Source organism: Mustela putorius, unplaced genomic scaffold (genome assembly GCF_011764305.1).
Source record: "Mustela putorius furo isolate JIRA1106 unplaced genomic scaffold, ASM1176430v1.1 tig00000275_pilon_pilon_pilon, whole genome shotgun sequence".
In the NCBI taxonomy this organism is placed as follows: domain Eukaryota; kingdom Metazoa; phylum Chordata; class Mammalia; order Carnivora; family Mustelidae; genus Mustela; species Mustela putorius.
Window position 1 is genome coordinate 14,820,680 of NW_025421341.1, and position 27,778 is coordinate 14,848,457.

Consider the following 27,778-nt stretch of genomic DNA (forward strand, 5'->3'; position numbering starts at 1 on the left):
TATTTCAGGTGATGGGAGTGGTAGGACCTTCCAGTGTTGCTGACGGATTACCCCTTCTTCATCTCAGCCCTTATCTCTCACCACCTCTGCCCTTCAGCACAGCTGTTGTCCGGCTTGTAGCATTGCAGATACAGGTGTGACTGCCTTACCTGTTTGTCACGCTCGTTGAGTTGCTGGTTGAGGCACCAGATCATGGTGTTCTCTTTGCTTTTTCTGCAAAGGCTGGGCAAAATCTGTGACACGAAAGTGTAAATGGCTCCAAACTTTTACAGGTTTGGAGCTTCAGTCCTGAGCTTGGCCCTAAGTTGTGCTTCTGTAATTCTTCTCGAGATCTCAAAAATAGCAGAGTCGTGTAGTCCTGCCACTGAAGTCATTTCAGATGTGGGCAAAACCTTCGGAAAAAAATAAACCCACAGATAATCAGCTCACAATGGTAATATTCAGAGTCTGGTTTTAAATGATTTGCAGAAAGAATTGCAATATGAAATTCTTTCAAATGTTACTACTAGGCTTTGAATATCTTAATTTACTTGAATGATTGTGGGCTGAATATTGTGGTTGTTGTTGGTTTTTTCCTCATCTCCCAGCTATTCTATTTCTAAAAATGAAAACAATCGTTCCCAAGGCGAGAAGTGCGAACTGCCAATTCCCCTGCCTCTTTCTGTGTGTCACCGAACTTTAGAGAGTGGTAGATCATCAGAAAGTTCTGTGACTGATGGGAAATACACAACTGGTGTAATTAACGACGCATCCATTATCTGACGACTCAGCTTGATGGCCCATCATCCAGAGGATGGGTGATGGTAGAAAAAAAATTAAGCAAGAGTTTTGGCTCCCGTGCAGAAGGGAAATGATGATCCCTAAAGTGATCCATGTTTACAACCTGTGTACAGAGCTCCTTTCTCTCTTTCTACATTACCTATTCCTTTCTGGTTTGAAAAAGGCCTTGTGCAAAGGTCAGAGGGCTTTTAAATAACTCCCAAATGGAACAGATGGCAAGTTCTCATTTTTCTTCTTTCTCTTTTACTGCTAAAATATTTTTGGTGGACACATGGACCAATGAAAGGGGATATGCGGTTGTTTTTGTACCAAGCCAAAAGTATTACGATCTTACATTTAATATTCAAGATGTTACTGTTTCTTTAGGTCTATAACTGTCAGTTATGGCAAGCACATGGTAATGTATCAGTTTTGAGCGAATCTCATATGCTGTGCTATTGAACTCAAGAGTTTCCAGGAGCAGCCAACAGGGAGTCACCGTCTCCATCGTGCTGTGAAAAAAGCAAACATACCGAATGGGTGTGGGGGTCAATTAATCTTTTTTTTTCTATTATTGCTGCACAGGCTTTAAAAGAAGATTTTCCCTTAAGCCATGTGATCTCCCCATTCACCAATCAAGAGCGAAGGGAGGGGATGCTTTTAAATCTACTCGTCCCATTTGTGCTCACAGTAGGATCTGGAAGCAAAGGTCTGATTAATTTAACTAAAGGAAATTTATCACTGTGGTGTCTTCTTAAGTGTCAGGCTGTTGTTTCTTATTCTTTTTCCCCAAGAAGGCCGTCACTGAAGTCGATCCAAATGATTGAAACAGGGTTATCTTAGGAAAGAGAATTTTTCTTTCATTTCCATTTAGCCACCCTGGGTCAAGTGTTTCCCTGCTCCAGTTCCTAGAAGACCTGTCCTTCTGTACAGCAAAAATCGGGAGACCACTGTTTCCGTTAAGAAAATGGTATTCACTGAAATACAGTGTGGTATGAATTGACAAGTAAATGGATTTTATCATTTCCTGCCATTCGGGTCAGTCTAAACCCTGCCACTGCTGTTACATTTCAATCTATCTTCATTACCTTTCCTTCTTGGAGGATTTTTCTTTTTAGGAAAAGCTTATCTCAAATGTAGAAACGATACGTTGTGAGTATTTGAGCAGAAAAGAGAAAGGAGATTGAAATGGTAAGCAGAGATTTGGCTAGGAATATATATGGCCTTGGCTGCTGATTATGGAGAGAACACCCAGTATCAGGAATGCGGTGTCTGTCCAGAGGAGAAGCTGTACTTGGTGGGGAAACACCCAAATTTCTAGAGTGTTCTAGTTTGGAACTGGAAAGAGAGCTAAACTTTTCTGGGTCTGATGTGCAAAGCCTAGCTCATGACTTGCTTTTCTTTCCGCTTCCGTCTTCCGAATGCTGCCCCCGTAGACAGCCCATGGCTGGAGCAGCCCGAGGTGCAGCTGCTCCTGCAGACGGTCATTAACGTGCTCCTGCCGCCGCGGATCATCAGCACCTCCAGGAGCAAGAACTTCATGCTGGAGAGCTCCCCCGCCCACTGCTCCACCCCTGGGGATGCGGGCAAAGACTTGCGCAGGGAGGGGGGGCTGGCCGAGTCCACCAGCCAAGCCGCGTATTTGGGTGGGTATGCTCCCCACACTCTCCACCCACCCCCATATACGTGTGTTTGTGCATGTATGTGTATGACGTAAGGACTTCACTGAGCGTGTTACACTTCGACTCAAAACGATTTTAAAAGACTTCAATCCGGAAAGTATTTAAAGAAGCCACTTGAACAAGTAAGAAGCATCACCCTTGCAAAGGAGTCGATACAGGCATGCCAGTAAACGTATGGCAAAGAACAAAGTGCTTTCCTATCTGTGGTGCCTGAATTTCTTGGTTGTGCTTCTCACAGCATCTGGGCATGTAAGGAAGGCATCTGCAGTAAGAATCCCTCCTTCCTGATTAAGTATGAGATCACTACTGAGACTGTCATTGATAGTGGTTAACAGATGTAGGCTCCACTAGTATATAGGGACATAGCGCATGGGACTCACTGGTCTGTCATGTATGTGAATGGAGCCCCTAGAGTAGGGCAGTCTACAACCTGGGCAGCAAGACACTGGTCTGTCATGTATGTGAATGGAGCCCCTAGAGTAGGGCAGTCTACAACCTGGGCAGCAAGACATGGCGGCCTTGTGCTACATCCCTTTCCTAGCTATTTTTATTCTCTTATGATAGAATCTCTAAATATCCATCCTGATTTTCACTCTGGAGAGGCCAGTCAACATGTTCTCCCCTCAGAGGTTTACCGCTTTCTTTCTTGCTTCACTCCTACATTTCCATCACCCAGTCCCTACCTTTAACTTGATCCTGACCCACGGAACACTGGAGGGCTGCTCCTTGGCCCTAATTGAACTAACACAGGGGAGAAGACTATTCCTGCCATAGCATGGAGAGTAAGGAGCCCTGGCAGTAGAAAATCTCAAAAGCATCAAGTTGAAAAGACCGTGCCCGACATTTTTCAATTTATCAAAGCAGATCTTGGTATGGGGAGTGTAAGATGAACCACACACACTCGTAAAAACAGGTCCTTGGAGTCTGGCGTGTGTGAATTGTTTGGACTGTATCATAAGGGGAAATATTTGGGACGCCTGGCTGGCTCAGTCAGTATGGCATTGATCTCAGGGTTGTGAGTTCATATTGGGCATAGAGATAACTTAAAAAAAGAAAGAAAGAAAGAAGAGTATTAGAAAATTATGTGATTGACAATGAAAATGAAAATGAAAACAAGAAATAAGAAAGCATTTGCACAGGACCTGACAAGTGTGGGGCTGAGTTGCCAAAGCCATGAGAATGTAAGGTTCCAATAAAATCTAGATTGTGGGACCAAGGCCTGCGTAAGGTTTGGCACTGCACATAAGATGATGGAAACAAAAGGCTTAACACATAAGGCAAGGCTGGGAGAAAACACTTGACGAGTGATTGTTTTCAGGTCATTATACTTTCTGCCTTTTTAATGAAGGTGGATCCTTTGGTTCCTTGGCCAGGCTCCTGGACCTCTGTTTCAAGTTGACTTTTACATTTATTTTGAACACTTAACTGTGTACCAAGCAGTGTTTTCTATACTTTGAATCCTTACAACAACTCTAAGAAGTAAATGTTCTTCTACTTTTAGGACCGAAGAGGCAAAGGCCCAGAAAGTTTGAATAACCTACCTAAAATCACACAGTTAATAAACGCCAGAGCCAAATTCCAAATCCATCTGGCACCAGAGTCCCTGCTCTTGAATGCTTTGTTATCCTGCTTCTGAGTTAGGCTGATGAAGGTGAAGGTGAAAAGCAGAAAGGCAGAGACCCAAAGAGGGCTAACAGGCACCCAGCAGGAGAACTGTCCCCGGGATCAGGGTAGGAAAGAGGAGGAGGTGTTTTTTTGTTTTGTTTGTTTTCTTTTGTTTTTTTTTGGGGGGGGGGGTTGCTCCCCCCCCCCACTTTCATTTGTTTGTTTAGTCAGGGGAAAGGAACTGGGATGAACCATGGCTGTGAAAAGTGAGATTTTGAGGAGGCGGACAAGGGGAAGGGAGACTTACAACATCTCTCTGTGTGCTCTATGGCACGTTTTCCCCCCGGAAATGTCCTAAATACACCTATTTTGGTATATAAAGGTGTGTGTGACTTTGAGGGTTGTAAGGAGTTGGGTTTCTGTGTCTTCTTGCTGCTGAGACGGGTCTTAAGACAGGATGAGGAAGGCCCGGTTTCCCTTGACTGGCCCATAGCAGACATCATGTGGACAGCTGAGGGGTCAGAGGATGCTCCGGCAAGAACGTTGGACACCCTAACAATATTCTGGTTTGTCATGACACAATGTTTGGGAATCTTCTTTGTACAAAATAAAAAAATAAATAAATGTAGATTGTGACAGGCTTCCAGACTCTGAGGAAGGAAGGGATCTTGCAAAAGAAATCCAGCAGGGTTTAGTCATCAGCGTGATGTGCAATGTGAGGGGGAAAGGAGGGAAAGAGGTTTTGTTTTTTGTTTTTAAAGATTTTATTTATTTATTTGACAGAGAGAAACCACAAGTAGGCAGAGAGGCAGGCAGAGAGAGAGAGAGGAGGAAGCAGGCTCCCCGCTGAGCAGAGAGCCCGATGCGGGGCCCGATCTCAGGACCCTGAGATCATGACCCAAGCCGAAGGCAGCGGCCCAACCCACTGAGCCACCCAGGCACCCCAAGGGAGAGAGGTTTTTTTTTAATCTGGAAGGATCTACTCAAACACTTTTCCTGGTTACCTCTGGGGAGTGGTGGGGTAAGAAAGCGAGCTGGGAAGGGGAAAAACTTTTTCTATTTCTAAATGTGTGCATTTCTGCATAGTTTGATTTTACTTTAAATAGCAAGAATATATTCCCTCCATGCTTAAAAGAAAAAAAAATCATTTAAATCACCCATGTTTTAGTTTAAGATATGAGTGGTATGCTGGTATTACCATTAAGCCACTGTGACAGAACTTTCAGAAAGCAAAATATTAACCCCACATTATGTTTAGGATGCATCTCCCTTTCCATTCCGTGAACCACTTTGCTCTGTGTTTTGCAAAATAGTAGTTAAATGTACTTAAGAAAGGGAGCTATATTCTCCTGATCAGAATCCAAACAGATCAAAACATCCTGACTTTTGATGTCCGAACACTCTCTCAGGAGGGCATCGAGGTTCTTGGGAACACGGAGACGATTGAGAAATTCAGAAAATGTTCTGACGCATAAAGGGCTGTGGATGTGGGCTGGGTTCCTCGGCAGCACCAGTGTGCCGGCTTACTTTTCTCTTTTCCCGGTGTGAAGCGCTGAAGGTGATTCTCGTCTGCTTCGAGAGGCAGCTGGGAAGCCAGTGGTACTGGCTGAGCCTCCAGGTGAAGGAGATGGCTCTGCGCAAGGTGGGGGGCCTGGCCCTGTGGGACTTTCTCGACTTCATCGTGCGGACCCGAATCCCCATCTTCGTGCTCTTGCGGCCGTTCATCCAGTGCAAGGTGTGTGTGCTTCTCCAAGAGGTGCCGAGCCCCAGGGATGCGCACGGTGTTCGCGGGACGCAGGAGAGCTAGTTAGGAGGAACTTCTAATACTGCATTTGTAAGAGAACAGCTCAAAAATGGATCCCAGAGGCTCCAATGTCTACCAGTACCTTCGCACTGAGAGTGTCTTAATAGTCTGTAAACCTCTGCCGTCTCTGGACTCACCACTGCCCCCTAGGGAAAAAGAAAGGAAAAAAAAATTGGCCCAAGGGGAGTATCTGGGGGATGTCCTCCATTCTTCAGTGACATGACAGAGACCCAAATTAAATAAACCTAGAAAAGGTGGAACAGTTAAAACATACCCCCCATCCTCCCTCAGTATTCAGCTACTGTGTTATTCTTCTCATGCCCGAATTTCCTGGAGCACTGATGCAAAATGATGTATTAAGAGCTTCCTATAGAATGCACTGTCCTGAAAACTTCATTTGCATTACCTTATTTCAGCCTCACAACCAACTATGAAATAGGTACAATAAGTAGCCCATTTTACAGATGGGCAAATTGAGGACCTGAGAATCCATACCTTCCTTTCAGCTTCTGGCCCAACCAGCAGAAAATCATGAAGAGCTCTCCGCCCGGCAGCACATCGCCGACCAGCTGGAGCGACGCTTCATCCCACGGCCGCTGTGCAAGAGCTCCCTCATCGCCGAGTTCAACAGTGAACTCAAAATCCTAAAAGAGGCAGTTCATAGTGGCTCAGGTGAGTAACCGGGGGGGTATCTTGCACCGGTTTGCCTCATGGAACTCGCACCTACAAAGAATGCCCATCCAGGTCACCACTCTTTCTGGAACCACGGATGAGGTAGTCATGTAAGTTCGCTGGCAGATTGGACCATGCAATCAGTGCCAACAAAGCAAGGGGTATCATGGGATTTTAATTTTGCTCTTTTCTAAACTTCTTTTTCCCAATCTTCATTTCAGTAGTGAAGTTCTTTTTTGACTATTTAACTAGAAAAAAAGAATTGAAATGCTTGCCTTCGCTTCCTATTTGGAAAGGAGAGGAATTTGCATTCTTTTAAGCTCTGTTATTTTTAGATGGTTTCATAGATGTTATTTCACTTAATCCACACAGATGCCCACAAGGTGCATAACTGAGAGTCCGCTTAAGGAGTGAGGACACTGAAACTCGGTAGAGAATAAAGTATCTGCACACGGAACTAGAATGATTGCTTACAAACCCTTGATCTTTTACAGATTGGGAGAGGAATGGTTTAATTAGAGCTGGCAGGTTAGGAGGTCCTTCCTTTACATTATTTAAAAGATTTTCTTTTGAGGGTGCATTGTTTACTTCTTAACAGTTATTAACAGGAAATTACTAGGAGGGAAAACAAATCATTATCTGCCATTAGAGGGCAGTCATTATCCATAAGTAGACTATCATCCGTGTGGCTTTTTTTTTTCTTCCTAAAATGTACTATTGCTTCTGATATATTTTGACAAGTACAATCCTAGTGAAATCTGCAGAGTGCCTTTCAAATATTCTGCTTTATAATAAAATAACGTGACACATTCAAGGGGATAATTTGTAAGTTATAATTTCCAGGAAAGGAGAATGCGAACACAGTTTTATGTATTCTGATTTTGGTTGAGAAGTTCCTATCAGACAATGCATTTATTCCTCCTACATGCTTGTGTCAGGAAGGTATATTCCTCAGTAAAATCTGCCAGGATGGAAGCTTCAATTCATGTCAAAATTATTTTGCATTCTTCTAGCCTTCACATTTCAAATCGAAAGCAATGAGAGAGGAAGCAATGTCAAAGCATTTTACATTATTATATTCCCCTAAGGAAACTGTTCAGTTATGAGTAAATCAATAGCCAATTCTTCTTTTTCTTTTTTAAATCTCACTTCCACTTGCTACTTTATCTTAAAAAGACTGCTTACCTGGGACACACTATTTAACCGGCGTTTCCTAAAAAACACAGGTATCCTTGATACTAGGGAGGAGTTTGAAGCAAGCATTTGTTTTCTTTTGAGACACTCACCATGCTTCTCCTTTGGTCTCTTCACCCCCAGCCTACCAAGGGAAGACGTCCATCAGTACTGTGGGCACATCCACCTCTGCTTACCGCCTGAGCCTGGCCACCATGTCCCGCTCCAACACGGGCACTGGCACTGTCTGGGAGCAGGACAGTGAACCCTCCCAGCAGGCTTCGCAAGACACTCTGAGTAGGACCGATGAGGAAGATGAGGAAAGTAGGTCACTCCACAGGATGGGGTAAATGTGGGGGTGGCATGTGGGACCCTGGTTGGCCATACAAATGAGGTCTTGGGAAGGAGTGCTGCCATTCTGACTTTTTTCAGTACTGGTCCCTGGTCATTTTTACAAAAAGGATTTAAAGTGGAATTGTGGGGCGCCTGGATGGTGGAGTCGGTTAAGTGTCGGACTCTTGGTTTCGGCTCAGGTCATGATCTCAGAGTCGTGGCATCAAGCCCCATGTTGGGCTCTGTGCTCAGTGGGGGGTCCGCAGGAGATTCTCTCTCCCTCTCACTCTGCCCTCTTCTCACTGGTGCTCTCTCACTCTCTAAAACAAATAAACCTATAAATAAAATAAAATAAATAAAATGGAATTGTGACTGATTCCATGATTCCTACTGCCCACTCTTCTATAAATTCCTCAATTGCCTTGGTCATTTGGAAGGAATTCAGACAAAAGTAAATCTTAAGGGACCCCTATACCTGGAGCTTATAAATTCAACCTTTTCTACTACTCTCCTTTAAATTGTACTTAAGGAACTAAGAGAAGTGTTTATTCCCCTTTCTCCTGGCCATTTTGCTGAGAGGATTAACTAGCACTCACATGTCCCCAGCACGCAAGGAAAACTAAGCAATGCATCCACTCAGGACTCAGAAAAGACCAGTTGGCTATACTTTCTAGAACGTAAACCAATAGGCTGTCTGAGGGACTACAATCCAAAAGGAAAATACACCCCAAATTTGAATCAAGAGTGTTCCCAATGATGGAGGTGGTCCAGGAGCTTCTAACATTTACACGTAAGATTTGGAGTCCTGAAATGAGACCAGTCAAGGACATGTTTTATATGTATGCTTAATAGGAGTAGGTTTTAAAAGTAAGAGTGAAAGTTCCAATTAAATACCACGGTCATTTAATTATTTTTATTGCCTTATTTTCTAGTTGTGACTTAAAGATACTCTGAGGGGTGCCTGGGTGGCTCAGTCAGTTAAGCACCTGCCTTCGGCTCAGGTGATGATCCCAGGGTCCTAGGATAGAGCCCCACATATGGCTCTTGCTAAGTGGGGAGACTGCTTCTCCCTTACCCTCTGCCTGCCGCTCACCCTCTCTGTGCGCGCTCTCTCTCTCTCTCTGTCAAATAAATAAATAAAATCTTAAAAAAAAAAAAAAGACACTCTGGTATATAACATTTATTTAACAAAGAATGTTGTCAGTGCCTTAAGAATGAAGACAAAATCTAGGTCTTCACCCAGAGGCTCTCCATATCAAACAACAAAAAACCCCATTCTAAACTAAATTAGGAAAAATAGGAGTTGAGTTTGGAATTTTAATTAACTAAAATGAATGAAAGTATTTTAATTCCCTATTAGAGTTGGATGTGGAGGAGAGGAAAAGAAAAAAAAAAATGCAGCCACATTTCCAGGTTTGGTTTCAGGGTTAATCAGATAATGAAGTGAAGATCATGTTGTCCTTCACCTGACCTACAGATACACTTGTTTCTAAATTGCCCTGCTCATTGTGCAAGGAAATACCCTTAAAATTGTAATGGGAAAACTTGAAAAATCTTGACCAAGAAAACAAAATGAGAGCAATAAGGATCAGCAGTTTTTATATTCAGTAAGTCCTAGTAATAGTTCGAAACTTTAGTAATATCTATTCTTCTCTATGCTTGAAGTAATGTCTCCCAGCAGGCTTTCTTTTTCTTTCTTTTTTTTTTTATTATGGGAAATGATACCACCTATCTTTAGGAGAGCTGAATATCTTTTGTAGGTAACCTCCTAGCCAGAAGGAAGGAGATATGGAAGAAAGGTAGAGAGGAAATAAAAAGAGATATCTCTGATTGGGAGCCCTCACTTACACCCACTGACGAGCATGCAATTTTTGGCTATAATCTTAGACATCACAACCAACCCAGTGGAAACAGAGTTGCTAACAAATGTGTGGTTTTAATGTGGGTGTGTAGTAATTCATATGGGCTGGGTATAAAAGCCAAATGGCTGACTGCTTTCGATTAAACTATTTTCCCATTCTGTCATCAAACCCATATTAAGACCTAACAGGTACAAGATGAGGTATAAGAAAGTATGAGAAAAAATATGTTCTCTGAGATCTTAGATCGAGTCCTGTAGAGGAGATGACAGACATTTTCAATAAAGAACATTTAATAAAAGGGTGAATGGAAAGCAGCATGTAATTAATCATCAAACAAATATTGAGAGACTGTGAAGTGATTTATGAGTTTAAATAGGAGGAAAAATCAGTGAGATATGGGAAAGGACTTTGTAGAAATGGCTCTATTTACATTACCATGTTTTTCATGTTTTCAAGGAACCTTTGTTTATTCCCTTCTCTGTGAACACACCTAAAAAAAGAAAGCCATTCTATAACATGAATCAACTTCAAGTCAGTCATTAGTAACAAATTAAAATTTCTGGCACTTTTCATATACACCTTTTTGGTTTGAAAGAAGTTTCATTAGAAATATGACCACCTGGGGTATTTTAAATAAAAGATGTCAGATGACCTTGTATGGTAGCATAGGTTAACCACAATGCTACATTAATCAAAATATGTTTACTGTTCAGGGGTGCCTGGGTGGCTCAGTTGGTTATGCGTCTGACACTTGGTTTTGGCTCAGGTCATGATCTCAGGGTCCTGGGATCAAGGCTTGTGTCACACTTAGAGTAGCCTCTGCTTGAGATTCTTTCCCTCTCCCTCTCCCTCTGTCCCTCCCACTGCTTGTGTGTGTGCTCTCTCTCTCAAGTAAATAGATCAATAAAACCTTTAAAAAATAAATAAAAATATGTTTACTGTTCAGCAACAAACAACATTAACTCACTTAAAATGAGGCCACCTTGTCACAAATACTGTGTTAAAGCTAACTTTCATATGGATTTGAAAATACTGGTTTTCACTTCATGAAGAAAATCAGACTGTCTGTGTCAAGTTTAAGACTTTAAGTGGAAATAAGCATTTGTGTTTTTTTAATTTTATAGGCTTTTAAATATTTACCCTAAAACAATCTGAAATAGTCTTGCCCTCAGCAGTCTAAAAATCATTAAATGTACTGAATATAGTTTTTCAGTGTCAAAAAAATATACTTGACTCACTTAGTAACAATATTCCTTTTTGCTCTATTCTCAGAACGTTTAAAAATTTTTAGCCCAGCTTTTCTGAAATCAGATGCCTCTTGTCTTTCACAAATAATTTTCTTGTAAAAATGGACAAGATGTTTACATGTATTTCATGAAGGCTGTTGGAGGGTGGGAAATGTGTGGACGTGAAAAGTTGTTTGTCCCTTTGTACACATTAAAAACTCGGACCTGTGGGAGTCTTACATTATGATAACTTAGCTTTAGAGAGTACCCTAAGGTAGAAATCCAAGCCAAGGATGGAACCCAAGTACAAACTCTGTTTGGGTCTTCTGATTGAGGTCGTAGTTTTATAACGCTGCATTCCTTTGTCCCCTATCAGATGACTCTGTAAGCATGCCCAGTGTGGTAAGTGAACAAGAAGCTTACCTCCTGAGTGCCATTGGAAGGAGGCGGTTCTCCAGCCACGTCTCTAGCATGTCTGCACCTCAGGCTGAGGTGGGCATGTTACCCAGCCAAAGGTAAAGAGCCATGGATATCTTATTCTCTGCATTTGGGGGCAAAGGTAGAATTTTGAAAATTCTTTCTTTTTTTTTTTTTTTTTTTTTGGCCTAAAAGGCCAAAAGAGAAGCTGATGCTCGTGTTTTTCTGTAGACCATTCAACAAAGGACTTTTCAATGCAGGCAACAGTTTGCAGAGAGTTTTCTAAGCCAGGTCCCAGTTTCTGATCCAAGCACTGTTTCAACTTAAAAACTCTCTAGAAGTCTTTTCTTCTGGTTGTCAAGTGACATTTTCATATTTCACCTATATCATTAGCTAAGCTAATAATGAGTACCTGGCGAGTGTGTAGGACTAGCTTGATATATGTGGTGAAGTTTAGACTTTTGGTAGGTCACAAGTATTTAGTTGGAGGTAGTGATGCTTAACCAAGCAGAAAAGGACCTATGCCACTATGTGTGACCTTGGGCAGGTCATTTAACAGGGGCCAACAGTGCTCTTCTCTGTGAAAGAAGGAGGTCGGCTAAAGTGATCTTTACAGTACATTCTCTCTAGTTCCATGTTCTGTGACTAAACACTGTAAGACATTTTCTTTATGTGTTCTCTGACCTATAAGAACATACATAAAAGTTCCAAGATATATAGATATAGATATGTCTCAAATATAGAAAATTATCTGATGTAAGAGTCAAAATATTGTCTTTTTCAGAGCCAATGATATTTTCACTTCAGAAACGGAATTCTTTCAAAGAGTTGGCCTTATGTGTTTTTGGCTAGCTTATTTTATTTTTAATATCTACAGGTTCAATGTGGTATACTTCATACATGGAAAATAATAAAAATCATAGTACATTCTAATGTCCAGATAAAATAAGTTTTGTGCAGGAATAATTACCCTATGCCCAAATCCTTTAGCAAATAGTTCATGAACTTTACCAATGAAATAAAATTTGTGAAATAAAGTCTAACTTCGGAGAATATTAAAAACTAGGGGAAAATGATTTAAAAAATGACTAATGGGCGCCTGGGTGGCTCAGCGGGTTAAGCCGCTACCTTCGGCTCAGGTCATGATCTCAGGGTCCTGGGATCGAGTCCCGCATCGGGTTCTCTGCTCAGCAGGGAGCCTGCTTCCCTCTCTCTCTCTGCCTGCCTCTCCATCTACTTGTAATTTCTCTCTGTCAAATAAATAAATAAAATATTTAAAAAAAAAAAAAAATAAAAAATAAAAAATGACTAATAAGTAAATTTCATACTTGTAAGAAAGCAATATTTTATGTACTATTTGGTTAATACAAAAATTAACAATGGATAAGGGTTACTATCATTGTTAGAGATTGTTTTACCTACCTTTTGGTAATTTACCTTTAAAAAGGAGGTCTTTTAAATAAAATGCATGAACAAAACTAGAGCTAAACTATAAAATCTCCCAAAAAAAGGATATAAAGTCATATAAGCAGTTAGTTTTGGTAACTATCAATTCATTTTTAATTGCTAGCATGTGCAAGCTTCTATCAAGGATAAAAGAAAAGTGTCTAGCAATTCATGTAAAAGTTTTATTTAAATTAAGGAATTGTAGGAATTTAGCATAGAGGGTTTTTGGTGATTTACCTTAAACTAACCAGACCATCCATTCCCTTTGTACATATTCATTAAAAGGTTAAATTGTTTCAAGGGAGAAAGTTTATTCTCTTGTGGATATGCTGGAAATACAGAAAAATCATATAGTTAAGCCTTTTGGTTTGATTATATTTTGGAAGGCTAGTGAAGGTAGTAATGTCTATGTGCATTAGGGAAAGGGACCCTCTGTCTGGACACAGAAACCATTTCTATAGTGTACAATTAGGTAAACAATTGGTGGGGTAGGCACTCCATCTTTCTAAATAGTTTCATTCCTTTCAATTTAATAAGTATTTATTGAGTGCCTTGTGGGTGCTTGCTTAGCCTGATGCTAGGTAGTGAAGTAGAGAGAGAAATTATGACACAATTTCTGTTCACAAATCCCCAAATCAGCTGCATCCAAAGAACTCAGTAAACTATTTAATTATTCTCTCACCAACCTGACAGGTTTCTTCTTTTGGCATTCAATTCAGTCCCTAGACGGTGGAGTAAGGAGGTAAATGAGAGTTCCAGGTGACTCTTCTAGGGTTATCTTCCTCCCATTGGCTGTTGACTTGCACTTTCATCGCAAAATTAGCAAGGGAAGTTGAGCTCTTTCTTTGCTTTTCTTAATGGCATCAGTTCCAAGAGTTTGGTTGTGGCAATTCATGGTAAGTGGCTTCTGTGTGATAATGTCACAACACATGAGAAAGAAGCAGCGTCCTGGTCGATGAAGAATCACGTACATAATAAGACAAATGGAAAGTAATAACCACTCAGCCAAATGGTCACCAAAGGAACGATAGTCTCATCTTCTATGGACTCATTCCACAATGCATTTCAGAGCTCATGTGTCCCTTTGGAGCTCATTTTTAAGTCCTAACTCTTGACCAATGAACAGATCACTCCTCTGAGAGTCGCACCCACCCAAAGTCCCTCCTCCCCCATTGCCTCGAGTCCTATGTCTTGACAAACCCAGCACAAGGTGAAACGGTTACCTGTCTCCTTTTCCTTCTTGTTCTGTTAAATTTATTTATTTATTTTTGGCTCTTGGAAGCAGAAAATTGCATGCCTTTTTTTCTTTTTCTTTTATTTGTTTGCATTTTCTTTCCCTAAATGCTTCATCTCCCTACCCCTCCTGCAGTGAACCTAATGTCCTCGATGACTCCCAGGGCCTGGCCGCCGAGGGCAGCCTCTCTAGGTACAGTGTCAACGCTACCTGTCTATTGGTGTCTGTGCTGGGAAACTAGCTGTTCCCTGTCTCCTCCGTCTCTCTGTCTCTCTGTCTCCTCTCGCCCCTTCCCACCCCCGCCCCCGTCTTGATACCTATTTCCATTTCTTGCCCTTTGTTGCTCATGAACACAAGAGCCTGGAAGTCAAAGGTGTAGCCTCCTTCATTTTCAGTTTCAGAGCTCAATCACAAATGGCTAAAAAGCTTACTTAAAAAAAAAAAAATCCGTGGAGTTCTTTTAAGGGCTTGTCCCATGGATGTCTAAAAAGTTTGATATGCTAAATGTTAATTTCATCCCATCGAATCATTCCCTCCCACACTGATATCCCTTAAGAATTGTTTTTCAGAAGTCTTTTAATACAACTGCCCATCATCAAGAAGCCCCTTATTAAATCCAGACAGGTCTTTTAGTTCATAGCATGGATGGTAAGAAAACAAACAATGCTGCTATAATAAGAGATGTGATGTCGATATAATTTCTATAATTCCCTCTCTTTGATGCATGCCATGTGGCAAGCTATTATAGTAGCTTGTTCAAACAACACTGATAAAAAGAACGTCTGTCCCAGCACAAAGATGACTCCAAAACTTGCCATGAAATGTCAGACACGGACATTTCTTGGTAAGTAAGAGAAGTCTTATGATGCAGACAATAAGATATCTTGACTATTGGTTTAAGGAGTCAGAAAGGGGGACTGCACCTTTAACACTCAGATAAACCACGTCAAACATTCCTAATCTTGTGCTGTTGATTCACACCTCTCAACTAATCCTCATTAGGGGTGATGCTTCTTGTTCATTCTAACAATGCCTTAGTTCCATCTCAAGAGAAAACATTCCCTTCCAGGTCTGCGTTACATAGTGAGTACAATACGTTTATTGCTTTATCACAAAGATGAGGAAATGTTGAGAGGCTGTTCCTGTGACAGGATATTCTTCGTTTTCTTTTTGTTTTCTTTGCATCTTGTTCAGATTTCACATTTTCTTTGGCAAATGAAAATGGGAAATTTAGTCCATCATCAGGTGTATCATTTTTTTTTTTACTAGACTCATAATTCACAGCATTCATTTGTGTTTGCGAGCCCTTGCCTTGACAGATCAGTCTCTTACTGTTGGTAAATGTGGACGTGCTGCAGAGTGCAGACTCAAGTCCATTATCAAGAGCTGTGGGGGTGTGGATGTACAACACAGTCCTCAAGATGGTTTTCCTTCATTGCTCACAGTGGTTGAAGAGATTGGAACTGAGTCTAGCACCAGGACCACTACTTTCAAAGAATGCATTTGTTTGATGCTTAAAATTACAGGTGAGATAGATGAACCTCGCTTAGAAGAGAACTATAGTGTCCCTCCGAGTGTGGAAAAGATTAAGCCCTTTGTTGACTTCCATTTGGCCAACTTTGTCCCAGGGCTTTTCTAATTAGGCCAAATTCTACTCTTACTAAGTAAAAATACTAGTCCGGGTTTGGTGACAGAAGGCAGGAATTTGAGTTGACTTTTATAAACTTTCTAAAGGATTTGGACCTCTCTGGCAGGTTCAGGGTTCAAATTGCTGAACTTGACAGTATCAGAGCCAGTCTGCCCTGGATCCTGCACCAGTGGGAATAAACCCAACGTTCTTGCTACATAAGACTGCTTCAGTGCCAAAACTATAGCTTTTATCTACAACTGAGTTAGTCAGTCATGTCAGGACTTCGGAGACTGTTTTAGACCAACTGTTGTTGATCTGTTGTTCCTATAACTGGCAAGTTTTAGTTCTGGGTGTTACCTGCCCACACTCGGTGGTGGTCATTAAGGAAAGAGAGGACGAGGTGTTCACTTGGATTCTAAATAATTCTGTTAATGCAGAAGCATCCCATCAGCCAGTAGCACATCCACCTTTGCCAGACCTTGCAAATTGTATTTCTTGAACTCCATCATGTCACCAAGTTCTCTTTGGAGGAGAGGAACTTTTGGTATTTACTAAGAGGTCGGTTTATAAAATAGGATATGCACTTATTTATATTTGGTTTCCAGACATTCTTATATTTGGCACGAAACTTCTTTATGTTGCAGACTCTTCAGATCCTACAGAAACAGTGGGGATCAACCATGGCAGTTATATTGAGCACGTATCTGAACACTCAGGACCTAAAATACACCCAAAGTAGTCCTAAGGAAAATCTGGCTCCAAACCTTAAAGATAACCAGGAAGCAGGGTCCTGAGTGGCTCAGTTGGTTAAATGTCCGACTCTTGATCTCAGCTCAGGTCTTCAGCTCAGGGTTGTGAGTTCGAGCCCAGCGTTGGGATCCATGCTGGTTGTGGAGCCTACTTACAGAAAAAAAAAAAAAAAAAAGAATACCAGGAATCATGCCCAAAGGAAAGTAATACACCCTGCTTCTCTCCTAACTCCCACATTTTGGCAAATGTTCTGGAGATGTGCTTTTGAAAGAGCATTTATTTTAGGTGAAAGGGAAAAGTTGGCCTGAGGGACAAATGAGGAAGAGACCAGAATAACTAGGGTGACCCGATGAATAGGTAGAAACCAATAAAAATTATGTAGACCTTTTGAAAATTTCTTTCAGGATTTTTTTTTTAACCTGTACTATCTGGTTTCTTTTAAATATTTATCATAAGAGGTATCAGCCTCCTAGAAGCACCATTCTATGGAGCAAAGATTCTTTCTTTTGGAAATTAACACATTAAAAAAGAGTATCCCATCCTCTTCTGTTGAGACTATTACTCTTAGAGGCATATAAACGCACTGCAGAGGTTCCGTCCCTGGTCCTGCCCCCAGCTACACACACTGTCCATCGTGTTTTCTCCAGAAGAATTAGACATACAGAAGTTACTCAAGCACTTGGCCTGGATGTTTGTACTTGAAAATCAGATTTTGTTCGAACACGTTAGAATACTTTGAAAGACAGGAATTGACAATCAACTCTTATTTTTTTTTTAAAAAAAGAGATCATAATGTTATTTGATTTTGTAAGGGTAGTTTTAATCCCAGTGAAAAATAAGAATGTGGCTCCAGTTTGAACAAGACTATGTAGCCTGGGTGAGACAAAATAAAAATAACCTATTTAGTAGAACCCATATCATGATCATCCACGTTTCCAAAGTATGAAAACTTGGCAAGTCCATTCCAAGGACTTAGAAAAATATTTAAACCTTTCTCGTGTAACTGAGAATGACCGGCTAAGAAAATATGTGTTGTGTTACACAGATATGTCCTTGCCAATGCTGCCTCAGCTCTTACTGGCTATCTGAGATCCAGATGATCCTCCCTTTTTATTCTGATTCTAGCCATTAATCTCTAAATTCTGTGGCATTTAAAATGCATTTTCTCAATGTTGTTGAGGGAGGGGTCAGAACAGACTCCCCCAAAGTCTGCCGTTTGGGCATATGGATTATTTTGAGGTGAAAGCACTTGAGACCCTGTGGCATCGAGAGAAATTTCTGTCCTTCTCTTATCCACACAGCAGACTCTATGTTGAGGGACTTTCCCAGAATAAGGGTTATTAAACGAGATCAACTTTATCTGAGTGGACCCATCCGTATGGTAGGTAGGGCAAACATCAAATTACCAAACACCAGCTCTTCTTGTCACCCTGCAAAGTGCCTTCCTTGCTTCTGAAATCCCTACCCCAAGCCCTTCTCCTTAGTTCGGAATGACATGGAGATGTCATTTTGCCTGACTGTCTTTGGAATGTCCATGTCTATGTGGATTCTCCGTACTTAAACCTATGAAATTTGATTTTCTCCTGTTATTCTGTCTCATGTTAATTTGATTCTTGGTCCAGCTAGAAGGACTTCTGAGGGGACAGGAATCGTTACTCTGCGACATTGTGGAGGCCAAGTAAATTTTAAACGATGATCTTTTATGGGGAAAGGGAAAAGTCGAATTTTGTCTCCTGTTTATTTCCCTGTTCTCTACAAATGTAAGTTTATGGCTCCTTTGGTGCTGGCTTTATGCATTCCCATCATAAGACAGTCACTCAGGGTAAATGGCTATGCTTTGTGTCTTGTATTCCACCTCTATATTTCTCTAACCATATTGAAATTGAACCTAAAGGCACAGGTAGAGGTAATGAAAATATGAATTCATTTTCCATGTGCTAGTCTTACCTAGTGCATCCACTTAAATTTTTTATTTATGAAATATATCTATGTCTCAATCTACACACTTTTTATAACTTTAGATGAATAATATGAATTATTATTACATTTTTATTACATTACTGAATGCTTATCCACCTATCCAGTATTTTAAAAGTACCATTAGGTATATATCTATTTAGGAGATGCATACATATTTCTACACTACACTCCAGGCCCTCAGGCTGAAACAGAGAAAAAGAGGTAATTTGTGCCGAAAATTGTTCTCCTAACATGGTCTGAACTTCGCTAGCTTATTACTTCCTTGCATTTTGGGTAAGGTGTTTTTGTTTTTCGTAGACAGTTGAGTCAAGTTCTGACAAGCCCTAAATGCATGTCCTTCCCTAAAATCTGGATCATTGTATGGTTTGCCATAGTGATGTTTTTCAGTGACTCCAAAATACAAAGGATAATTTTAGCTTCAATTGAGAATGTTTTATTTCCTTTTCTCTTTATCATTTTAAGCAATTATTAACTGTGGAAAATCGACCATTTCTCATTCTCAAGATCAACATTTTCAAGAAAGCAGTTTACTTTAGAGAGGCAGTTAGGGCAAACACCTTGGTCTTCTCCTGGTTGGTTTTAGTACTGTACATTCTTATGGTCACAAATCATAAATCCTACAGATGACTAAAATAGTACATGACTTGGAGAGAATTTGAAACTAAATTGAAACTACTTTTTATATGCAATTTGATATAGACCTGAGAGAAAGTAATGTGTTCTGCAAGAATTACTTCCATTTTGAACTTTTCTGGCTGTTTTATTAATGTGCTCTAACTGCACATAGTTCAGCCGGACTTTGATGTCCCCAGTACATCTCTTTTGGGGAGAATATAATGTATTAGCAGGGATATGCTATTTCCAGGGATATGTTCTGTAATTTCATCTTTGATACGTGCATTCCACTGATGAAATGCTCTATCATTTATATATAGAACAGCTAATTACTGAAGCTGTAAACTTGATTCATTTCTTAGATATAAGCCTCTCTATCCATAGAGAAAATTTTGATGCTTATGATCCTCTCTCAAAATAACCATCATGAAACTCCCATTATGCTTTGACATGTAACACTCCCCCAGTAACGTGTATTTGTTTTCTTGCACCATTTTTTCCTCACAACTCCGGATTACTGAATTAAAAACAAGACAAGTGGACTGCCTCAATTTCATTTTCTCAGCCCAATTATTTTCAAAAGATTTTATAACCCACTTCCTTTTAGCGTTCTAGAAGCAATAAACTCATTACAAATAGCTAACGTCAAACAAAGAAGCATGCTATATACATCCCTTTTCATGCTCCAACCATTTTACATCAACTAACTTCTTTTCTCGACCTTAATGGGAGGTAGGTGGTAAGTATTAACCTCCCTTTACGGCCAAGGGAACTGAGGTAACATGTAGATGTCAACGAAGAAACTATCCCAAAGAAAGCTTTGCTTGGTGTTTGGGAGAAACTTGTTTCTACTCTTGTGCATATGGTGATTGAATACTCTTTTGAACTTAAAGCACATGTTAAAATATATAATTAATAAGGAGATGTCACTTCAAACATGCCAGCAACTTAGTCTGGATTGCTTATCAGAATTTATTGCATTGTTCCTTTGAATAATTTTCCATCTTCATAGGAAGGTCACATATGTATAAAAATAATGTATATTGATCTTTTGAACTTGATATTAACTAGAACAAGAAAGTTTAAAAAGCATCTGTTTTGGGGACTCTTTATGGAATTCTGTACTGTGTATCCCAAATGGTATAATTATGATATAATGATATCCCTATTTCATAAAAACTTTGATATACTCCATTTGGGAATCTTTGATTTTCATCTAGTAGATATATGAGTAAGACTTTTAAAACAAATGACAAATATGACTGTCACCCACGTGACGGTTAACCAGTTGTTAACATAACAGGGAAAACATCTGATTGTCTATCCTGCCACCAATTTCTTTCTCTACAACTACAATTAGATATTTTAGATAGCTCTTTTTTTTTTTTTTTAATGGAAATGAATGAATAGAGTCTTTTTTTTTTCCTGGACCGTTGCTGACTCTGCATTCCTCTGTGGAATATTTTACTCTAAAGACAATTTGTAGATGACTCTCCTTTTGCAAAGGCAAAACAGAAATTAATTGCCCATTAACCAAATAAGCACAATGGCATCATCCATTGGGTTACAGTGTTCTCTGGGGCACAAAACATTTCTTCTCTCCACCGCCGTTCCCGCTATAAATGCCTATTATGCATGCATGCAGAATGAAAACGGATCATGCGCCCACGAGAGTATTTTCAGCCTCACCCAACACTGAAGTAGCCACCACGGTCAGGAATCATTTTTGCATATAAAATACATGCATACACAGTAAATTTGGGGGGAGCAGCTTTTTGTTTTTTATAAATTGCACAATGTGTTTGAGTGCAGCTACTCGATTGATAAGTTTCTGAATTCTTCTGATAGCTTGATTATTTTGCCGGCCTTCTAAATCTAAAATCTTTTCCTAAAAACATTTAATTGTCTACCCATGTGACTATTCACTTACTCAGTAGTCACAGAGACTTCAGGCTGCAAACATGTGTTGAATGTGCCCCTTCACCCAAATGGATTCTGTGTCTGATGTGTTTGATATCTGTCCATCTTATTTTCATTTAAATTGAAATTTTAACCAAGGTGTTCCCATTCATGTGATAGAGTTGTTTGTGTTTGTTTGTCACCACCTTTTCCCTTCCCCCTTGGAAAAAAAAAAAATTGAGATTAGAATGTGACATCTTTAACCTTTTGGTGGCTTCCAAACCAGGGGTGTGATCGAACCAATGTTTTGTTGGATGATAGACATGGCATCAGTGACTAAAAACAAAATCTCAATTTTGGCAGCTTGGGGCTACGAGGCCTCGTCCTCCCTCCCAAACCCTTGAAATCTTTCATCCCAGGGATACTTTCCCAAACTTCCTTCAAAGATAATGGTATCTTTGAAGTGACTGTTTCATAGAAGTGGTTTTGGCTAACACCCACCCGAGGATGGTCGTCTGTACCCTCTCTGCGGTCCACTAACACTGTTGATGCTTGACAGGGTGGCAAGTGTCCAGAGTGAACCTGGCCAACAGAACCTCCTCATTCAGCAGCCGTTGGGGAGGAAGAGGGGCCTGAGGCAGGTAAGCAGACCCAGAAAGGGCAGGAGAGTCATCCTATGAAACGGAAGCTCTAGTTAATTTGTAATGCCCACGTACATGAAGACCGTATTTTGCCTTCTCCCTGCCTGAAATAAGCAGTACCGAGCAACTTTAAAATGTAAGTACTTGGGCAAGCGGAGAGATTGGCTTCTATTTTAGTTTTGAGTCTTCTTACTACTAAAGCTGATTCCTTAGTTGCATAAGCAGGCCTATAATTCTCTTTGTCCCAGGTCCAGAAACTTTCTTTCCCAACCAAACATTCTGAGCAAGGAAGATTTGTTAGGAAGTTGATGTAAGGCCTGTTTCTCTATAGAGGCATAGACCCAGTAGACCGTTCTTCTTCATTTCAAGATTAATGATTCAGGTTAAAATCAAAATCAAAGTAAAGATCATCTTTGCACATTTCCTCAGATGGGGTCCCTCTATTTCTACATACAAATTTCAATGAGACTTTGTACAGTCGCTTCGATGGGAGCTCCCCAACATTTGCATACCAGACACTTTCTCAGCATCTGAAATTTTTTCAACAACCTCGCCTTGAGAGTTATCACGCGGTTAGCTACAACTTTTAGATGAGCAAAAGCTGATCGATAAGCAATACTTATTAATTTTGTATCCTGAAATTATCACATTGACTATTTTAAATTATGTTAATTAATGGATACCTAAAGGACTAATAATTGGGAGATAGAATTGGTTAAAGGGAATGCCAGATTCAAATACTCAGTGTTCCATATACAGAAAGAAGTTTATTTTATCAGCTACGAATACAGGTATCCACGGAAACCCTTAAAGGAAAGAATACACCAGAGTCAGAATTCTCTGAACACAGCTTCCTCTCAGGCAGTTAGTGCCCTCTTGCCAGCTTTATTCTGCCTATTCTCTTTAGCTAAGACGTCCTCTACTGTCACGTCAGAAGACACAGACTGAACCCAAAAACCACCACGGGGCTCGGCTGTCAACCACTCGCAGGAGTATTCAACCTAAAACGAAGCCATCTGGTGAGGCCTCCTGTGTCCCTTCTGACTATATCATTGACTCTGTGTCATGGAACTCAGTCAGGAAGGTCTGCAGACCCGGAGCTCATGCTCGGCATTAGGGAAGAAGTTTCCCAGGCCACTTTAGTGCCTTTCCTGCTTTTCACCTTTCTATCGCAGCCCCGTAAGTCTAGGGAAATGGAAGAGTCCAGTGTAAACCACGAATGCTATGACATTTGATTCTACCAGGTTGTGTTTTCTTTACCCAAGTCAGGAACTGAGTTTGCTATATGTCTTACTGAAGACAAAGAAACGAATGATAGGAACTTTTAAGTCTTGTTGGTGGCTGTTATGAGTGACGACCAAGTTCACCTAATGCTTGATGGAAATCTTGTTTAAGCCATTTATGTAAAACTGATTTTTTTCTACCCAAATTCTACTCTTTGTAAGAAGGTGAAATCAAAACATATACATAGTAGTCAAATATGCTCTTCTTTATTAATAAGCCAGCAGAGCCTTTACAAAGAAAAGCCAGGTTAAAGCTAATTATTAAGCCCTGGACAATATATATATTTTTTCCCTATTTACTGCTTTACTTCTGACCTACAGCGGACCAGAAACGTTCTGTGACCTTCATTGAGGCTCAGCCGGAGCCAGCTGCCACCCTTCCAGAAACACTTCCCGCCACAGGCCAGCCACAAGGCTGCAGTCCAGCCCCATCTAAGAAGCCGGAAGGAATGGGCAAACCAGTCCTCACGTCTTCCCCTGCCATTGTAGTCGCTGATCTTCACAGCCTGTCTCCCAGGCAGGTGAGGGCTCTAAAGACACAGGCAAGGCTTGCCCCCTTCATACAGTGTGCCTAGGAACAACGTGGATATGCAAATTTATCCCATGTCGTGGAAGTCTGGGTCTATAACCTTTTGTTACCCAGACGGACAACAGTCCTGTTGTCATGAACAAGAGCATGCATATGGTCAGGAATATATCTACTTAAGAAGTAATAAGAGAAATCTTGGGATTCTTTGTTATGAAAAACCCAAAAGAAAATATTTTGCAACTAAAATAACCATTGAAAACCATGCTATGACACCTGTTGAAAGATAGTTCAATATAAAAGGAAAATAAATTTCCCCTTTGGAACCTTGTAAATAGCTGTCTCTATCCTATGAAATGAGAGGAATCCTCTATTCCAATCTTTTTCCCCATCTTTTTGATATTATTCTTGTTGTTTTGATTTTTTTTTCTTCTTCCAATTTTTATAAACAAATTCCCATAGGCCCCATGTTCTTCCCAGTGGCACTTAAAGAAAACTAAGGGGCAATATTACTATACACGTTCGTAGAGTGTTTAATGGTTAGCAAGCCTTGTAACATCATCATCTCCTCTTATCCTCACAGTCTCCAAGGTAAGCAGGGCAAAAAGATACAGTCATGCGAAAGCTTAGGAAACAGGCTTGCAAGGTGGAAGGGGTCCATATGGCTAAAGGATTCGTATAAGCTTGCATATGCCGAAGCTAGAGCTGGGACTGGCCGTGTGCATCCTTGCCCAGCTTCAGGTAGACAATGACATTTTTGATCCTCTTCCCTCCCACGTATCCTGCCTTTCTATGATCCTTTTGATGACAGAGTGAGCCCCTCCCCACCGAAGAAGGAGAAAAGAAAGAGGACGCAGAAGTACAAGGTGCTCCAGCCCACGGCCCCCGCTCTGAGCAACTCTCAGATCCTGATGAATTCACAGGCCTTGAGACATCCATCCTCCTACAGCACGGAGACACCGTCCTCCACATCCGCGAGGAACACGGCATGGAGAACCCCCTGCTGTCCAGCCAGTTCACGCTTACGCCCACCGAGCTGCGGGAGACTGACGGAGACCTAGATGAGTCTCCTGTTTAATTGCAGATCTTGTTAAGAGTGGCAGGTGTAGACAAGATGTAGGAGGGATCGCTTTGCTAAAAGGTGAACACTTTCGCTTGGAAAAGATGAAAACACAGCACTTTACATCCAACGGGTGACACAAATCTCAGTAGATTTTGCTGCTAATGCGCACGTTTCATAAGCATCTTTAAAAAAATCAATGGCTAAGATAATTTGGTTGTGTGAAGACCATAAAAACCAGGGAAGACTAAGAGGAAAGAGCCATTTCACTGCACAATGTTTATGATTCAAGAAGCCTTGAGCAGTTAAAAATATATACTATTATGGAGCTGCTTACTTAGGAATCTTAACAAATAATATGTTCTAAAGAGAATGCAATTTTTGAGATTACTCACATTATACATCTCATGCAAATGTTTATTTTTATAGTTTCAAAAGTGTTAAATCAGGTGGCTGTATGAATAGCAATTTACATAAAAATGATCAATAAGGAAAATATTAGTTTGAGAAGACTAATAAATAAGCCTGCAGCCATTTTTGCTTTGATCAACAATACAGCCATTTACAAGAAGGAAAAAAATACTATTTTTAAAGCTGTGGATTTTTCAATATTTATTTTTCAACCACCATTTACATTGCATGTTGTAAATCAAAATGCTAATGCCCTAAGATCATTCCATTTCACAACCACATTAGACAGAAAATATTCTGAAAAAGAATCAGACATAATTTTGAATTAAGAACCTAAACAGCCAATACTATGATGAAAACTAAATGTAAATATAATAGCTAGAAAGAGATGGTATTCCTACTTCTAGCCATGACCACATTAATGCCAAGATTAGGAGATATTGGAAAATATGATTCAGTATCCTGTGCCTGCCCTTGAGGGCATATTTTCAGATATTAAGATTATTGTTAGAGTTGGTTCAATAAAATAACTTCTTCTCAATGTTAACAATTTTCCTATGATCCTTTAGACATCTACGTTTATGAGGAAAAATTATAAAGTGAGCAATCTCTTCATAGACAGTCAGCTTGTGTATTTTATGTCAAGAAAAGCATAAAACTTAGAAGGCTCATGAGGCCTTATCTAGAGTGTTACTAATCCTGTAGTAGGGCTTGGCATCATAGAGTTCAAAACCGAATTTCAAAATTTTAACAGTTTACATTAGAAAACTGTTACATAAGTACTAAACTTATAAAAATCCATATATGTACCTAAATTGGTGTGGGGTATGTATGCACGTGTGTGTGTGTGTGTGTGTGTGCGCGCGTGCGCGTGTGTGTATGCCCACGTGCATTTTTCTAGTACTCCAATTAAAGTTACAGCTTTTGATTACATTGCAATGAATTGAAAACACATTCTGTATGCTTCAACTTCAACTATGTTGACTATGAAAAGTATGTTTATAAAGAGAGAAGACCTGCTGAAGTCACCCAAATCACAAAGGAAAGTTATTTTTTCTGTCAGAATTGCTTATTAAATAGGTATTGCTTAGGTTGTGATTTATACTTTCAAATAGAATTTGGGGGTTTGGTCCCATTTACTGAGAGAATGAAAGATATCTGTGCGTTAAAGATAACGGACAAAATGAAAAATTTCAAATCTAAAGCTTGAGAAAATAGAGGTCGTGTATGGCCTCCTTTAATGTTTTACACAATTTTCAGAATATTTACTTAATGCTGAATTAATTTTCAAGTGCAGAAATATACATATAAAGTGGTTTTATGATTCTTTCTAAGCTGATGTATTTTGCCTGTTAAAAATTATGCTGCTCAATTAGTGTTAGAGGCCTTATGTTTGGTAATTACGAGTGTCTGGGCTATATGAGTCTCTATATATGTGTGCACTTTGTTCCAGTTTTTTGATTCTTGATCCAAATTCTCCATGTATAATTGTATCAAATATTTAAAAAGTAAAGAGGTCAAGGAAGATTGTTGAATATCTGAGAATTCTAAATAACTTTATGTGTACTTAGAAAGTACTGGGCTGTTTTGAACATGATGATACTGGCCTGTCTGCCTTTCAGCCTGACTCCTCCACTCTAGTGTTATGGAAGTCTGTTGGAAACATTTTTAATAAGCTAAGTTGTTGCACCTTGCAAAAAAAAGCCTCCACTCTGAGAAACAGGGCCTTATAGAGTGGGAATGTTTTCATACTGGGACTACTGAGGTTTTGCAGATGTGTGCATCTGTTCCTTTTAAGGTGCCCTTAAATGTGTTGAATGTAATGTGTTGAATGTTTATGTGTAATTGATAAAGTATTTATATGTATGTGCATAAGATTGTCTCAAGATGTATTCTCAGGAGTACTGTTACCTGGACTTTGAAAGAATAACTATTAAAAAAAAAAACAGTTGGGGAAGATCAGAAAAAAATTCAAGATAACAATTTTTTGTAATGAAAATATTATTGAGTATATGACTAAAAATTATTGTATATGATAAATACAGATTGGTCATACTCGATTATTTCTTAAGTTTTGATGCTTAATGATATTTATCTTGTTTAAAGGAAAATCAACACAGGTACCTACCACCCATGTATAAAAAATTGGACTGAACCAAGAGGTTGCTTCTTCTGAAATTATCTTTTGAGAGACCTCAGAATAAATATGTATCACCCATTATAGTGGGCATAGATTTATACTACCTGGATTCAATTAAAGCAGTTCAAATCCTGGATACAGCATTTTCTATAACAAAACATTTTACTTTCATTTTTCAGTATTTGCTGCTTTTTATAATTCTATTAGATAAGTTATTTGATTTTTTCCAAAAAGGAAACTGAGTTATTGAGTGCATTGGGACAAGTCACTGAGAACCACAGTATCAAAAGGCATAATTGGGCATGACAATAGTGAAGGTAAAAAAAAATATATATATATATGGTGTTTGGCTGTCTGGTTAGGGCCTGTTGTACAGGCTGGTACTAACTGGCTTGCTCTTTCAGGCCTGCAAGAGAACATTAGGCAGGGTGACATCTCCTCCTTTCTTTAGTATCTGTCCCTTTAGCCAGTGAAGAACATTCTTCACTCTGCTGCCTAGCTCTAAGCCCATCTAAGATGAGACAAGGGTATTTAAAGGGACCAACAGGGAAAAAGGGTGATAAATGGAATTATAGTCCAAAAGGCAAACTAAATACCCTTCCTCAAGTTATACAGGATACTTTATGAAGT

The 27,778-nt window shown here is 39.9% G+C and overlaps 1 protein-coding gene across 1 annotated transcript in view; it reads left to right on the top strand.

Moving 5' to 3' along the window:
* UNC80 (unc-80 homolog, NALCN channel complex subunit) overlaps positions 1 to 26,506 on the top strand; it is a 227,933-nt gene extending 201,427 nt beyond the window's left edge. The window contains 12 exon segments of the mRNA XM_045078694.1: positions 9 to 134; positions 1,345 to 1,468; positions 2,196 to 2,405; positions 5,597 to 5,781; positions 6,357 to 6,522; positions 7,840 to 8,019; positions 11,493 to 11,631; positions 14,349 to 14,405; positions 21,647 to 21,728; positions 22,636 to 22,747; positions 23,333 to 23,532; positions 24,349 to 26,506. Of these exon segments, the coding sequence (XP_044934629.1) occupies positions 9 to 134; positions 1,345 to 1,468; positions 2,196 to 2,405; positions 5,597 to 5,781; positions 6,357 to 6,522; positions 7,840 to 8,019; positions 11,493 to 11,631; positions 14,349 to 14,405; positions 21,647 to 21,728; positions 22,636 to 22,747; positions 23,333 to 23,532; positions 24,349 to 24,615 (1,848 nt within the window). The 3' untranslated portion in view covers positions 24,616 to 26,506.
* The last annotated feature ends 1,272 nt before the right edge of the window (positions 26,507 to 27,778 follow it).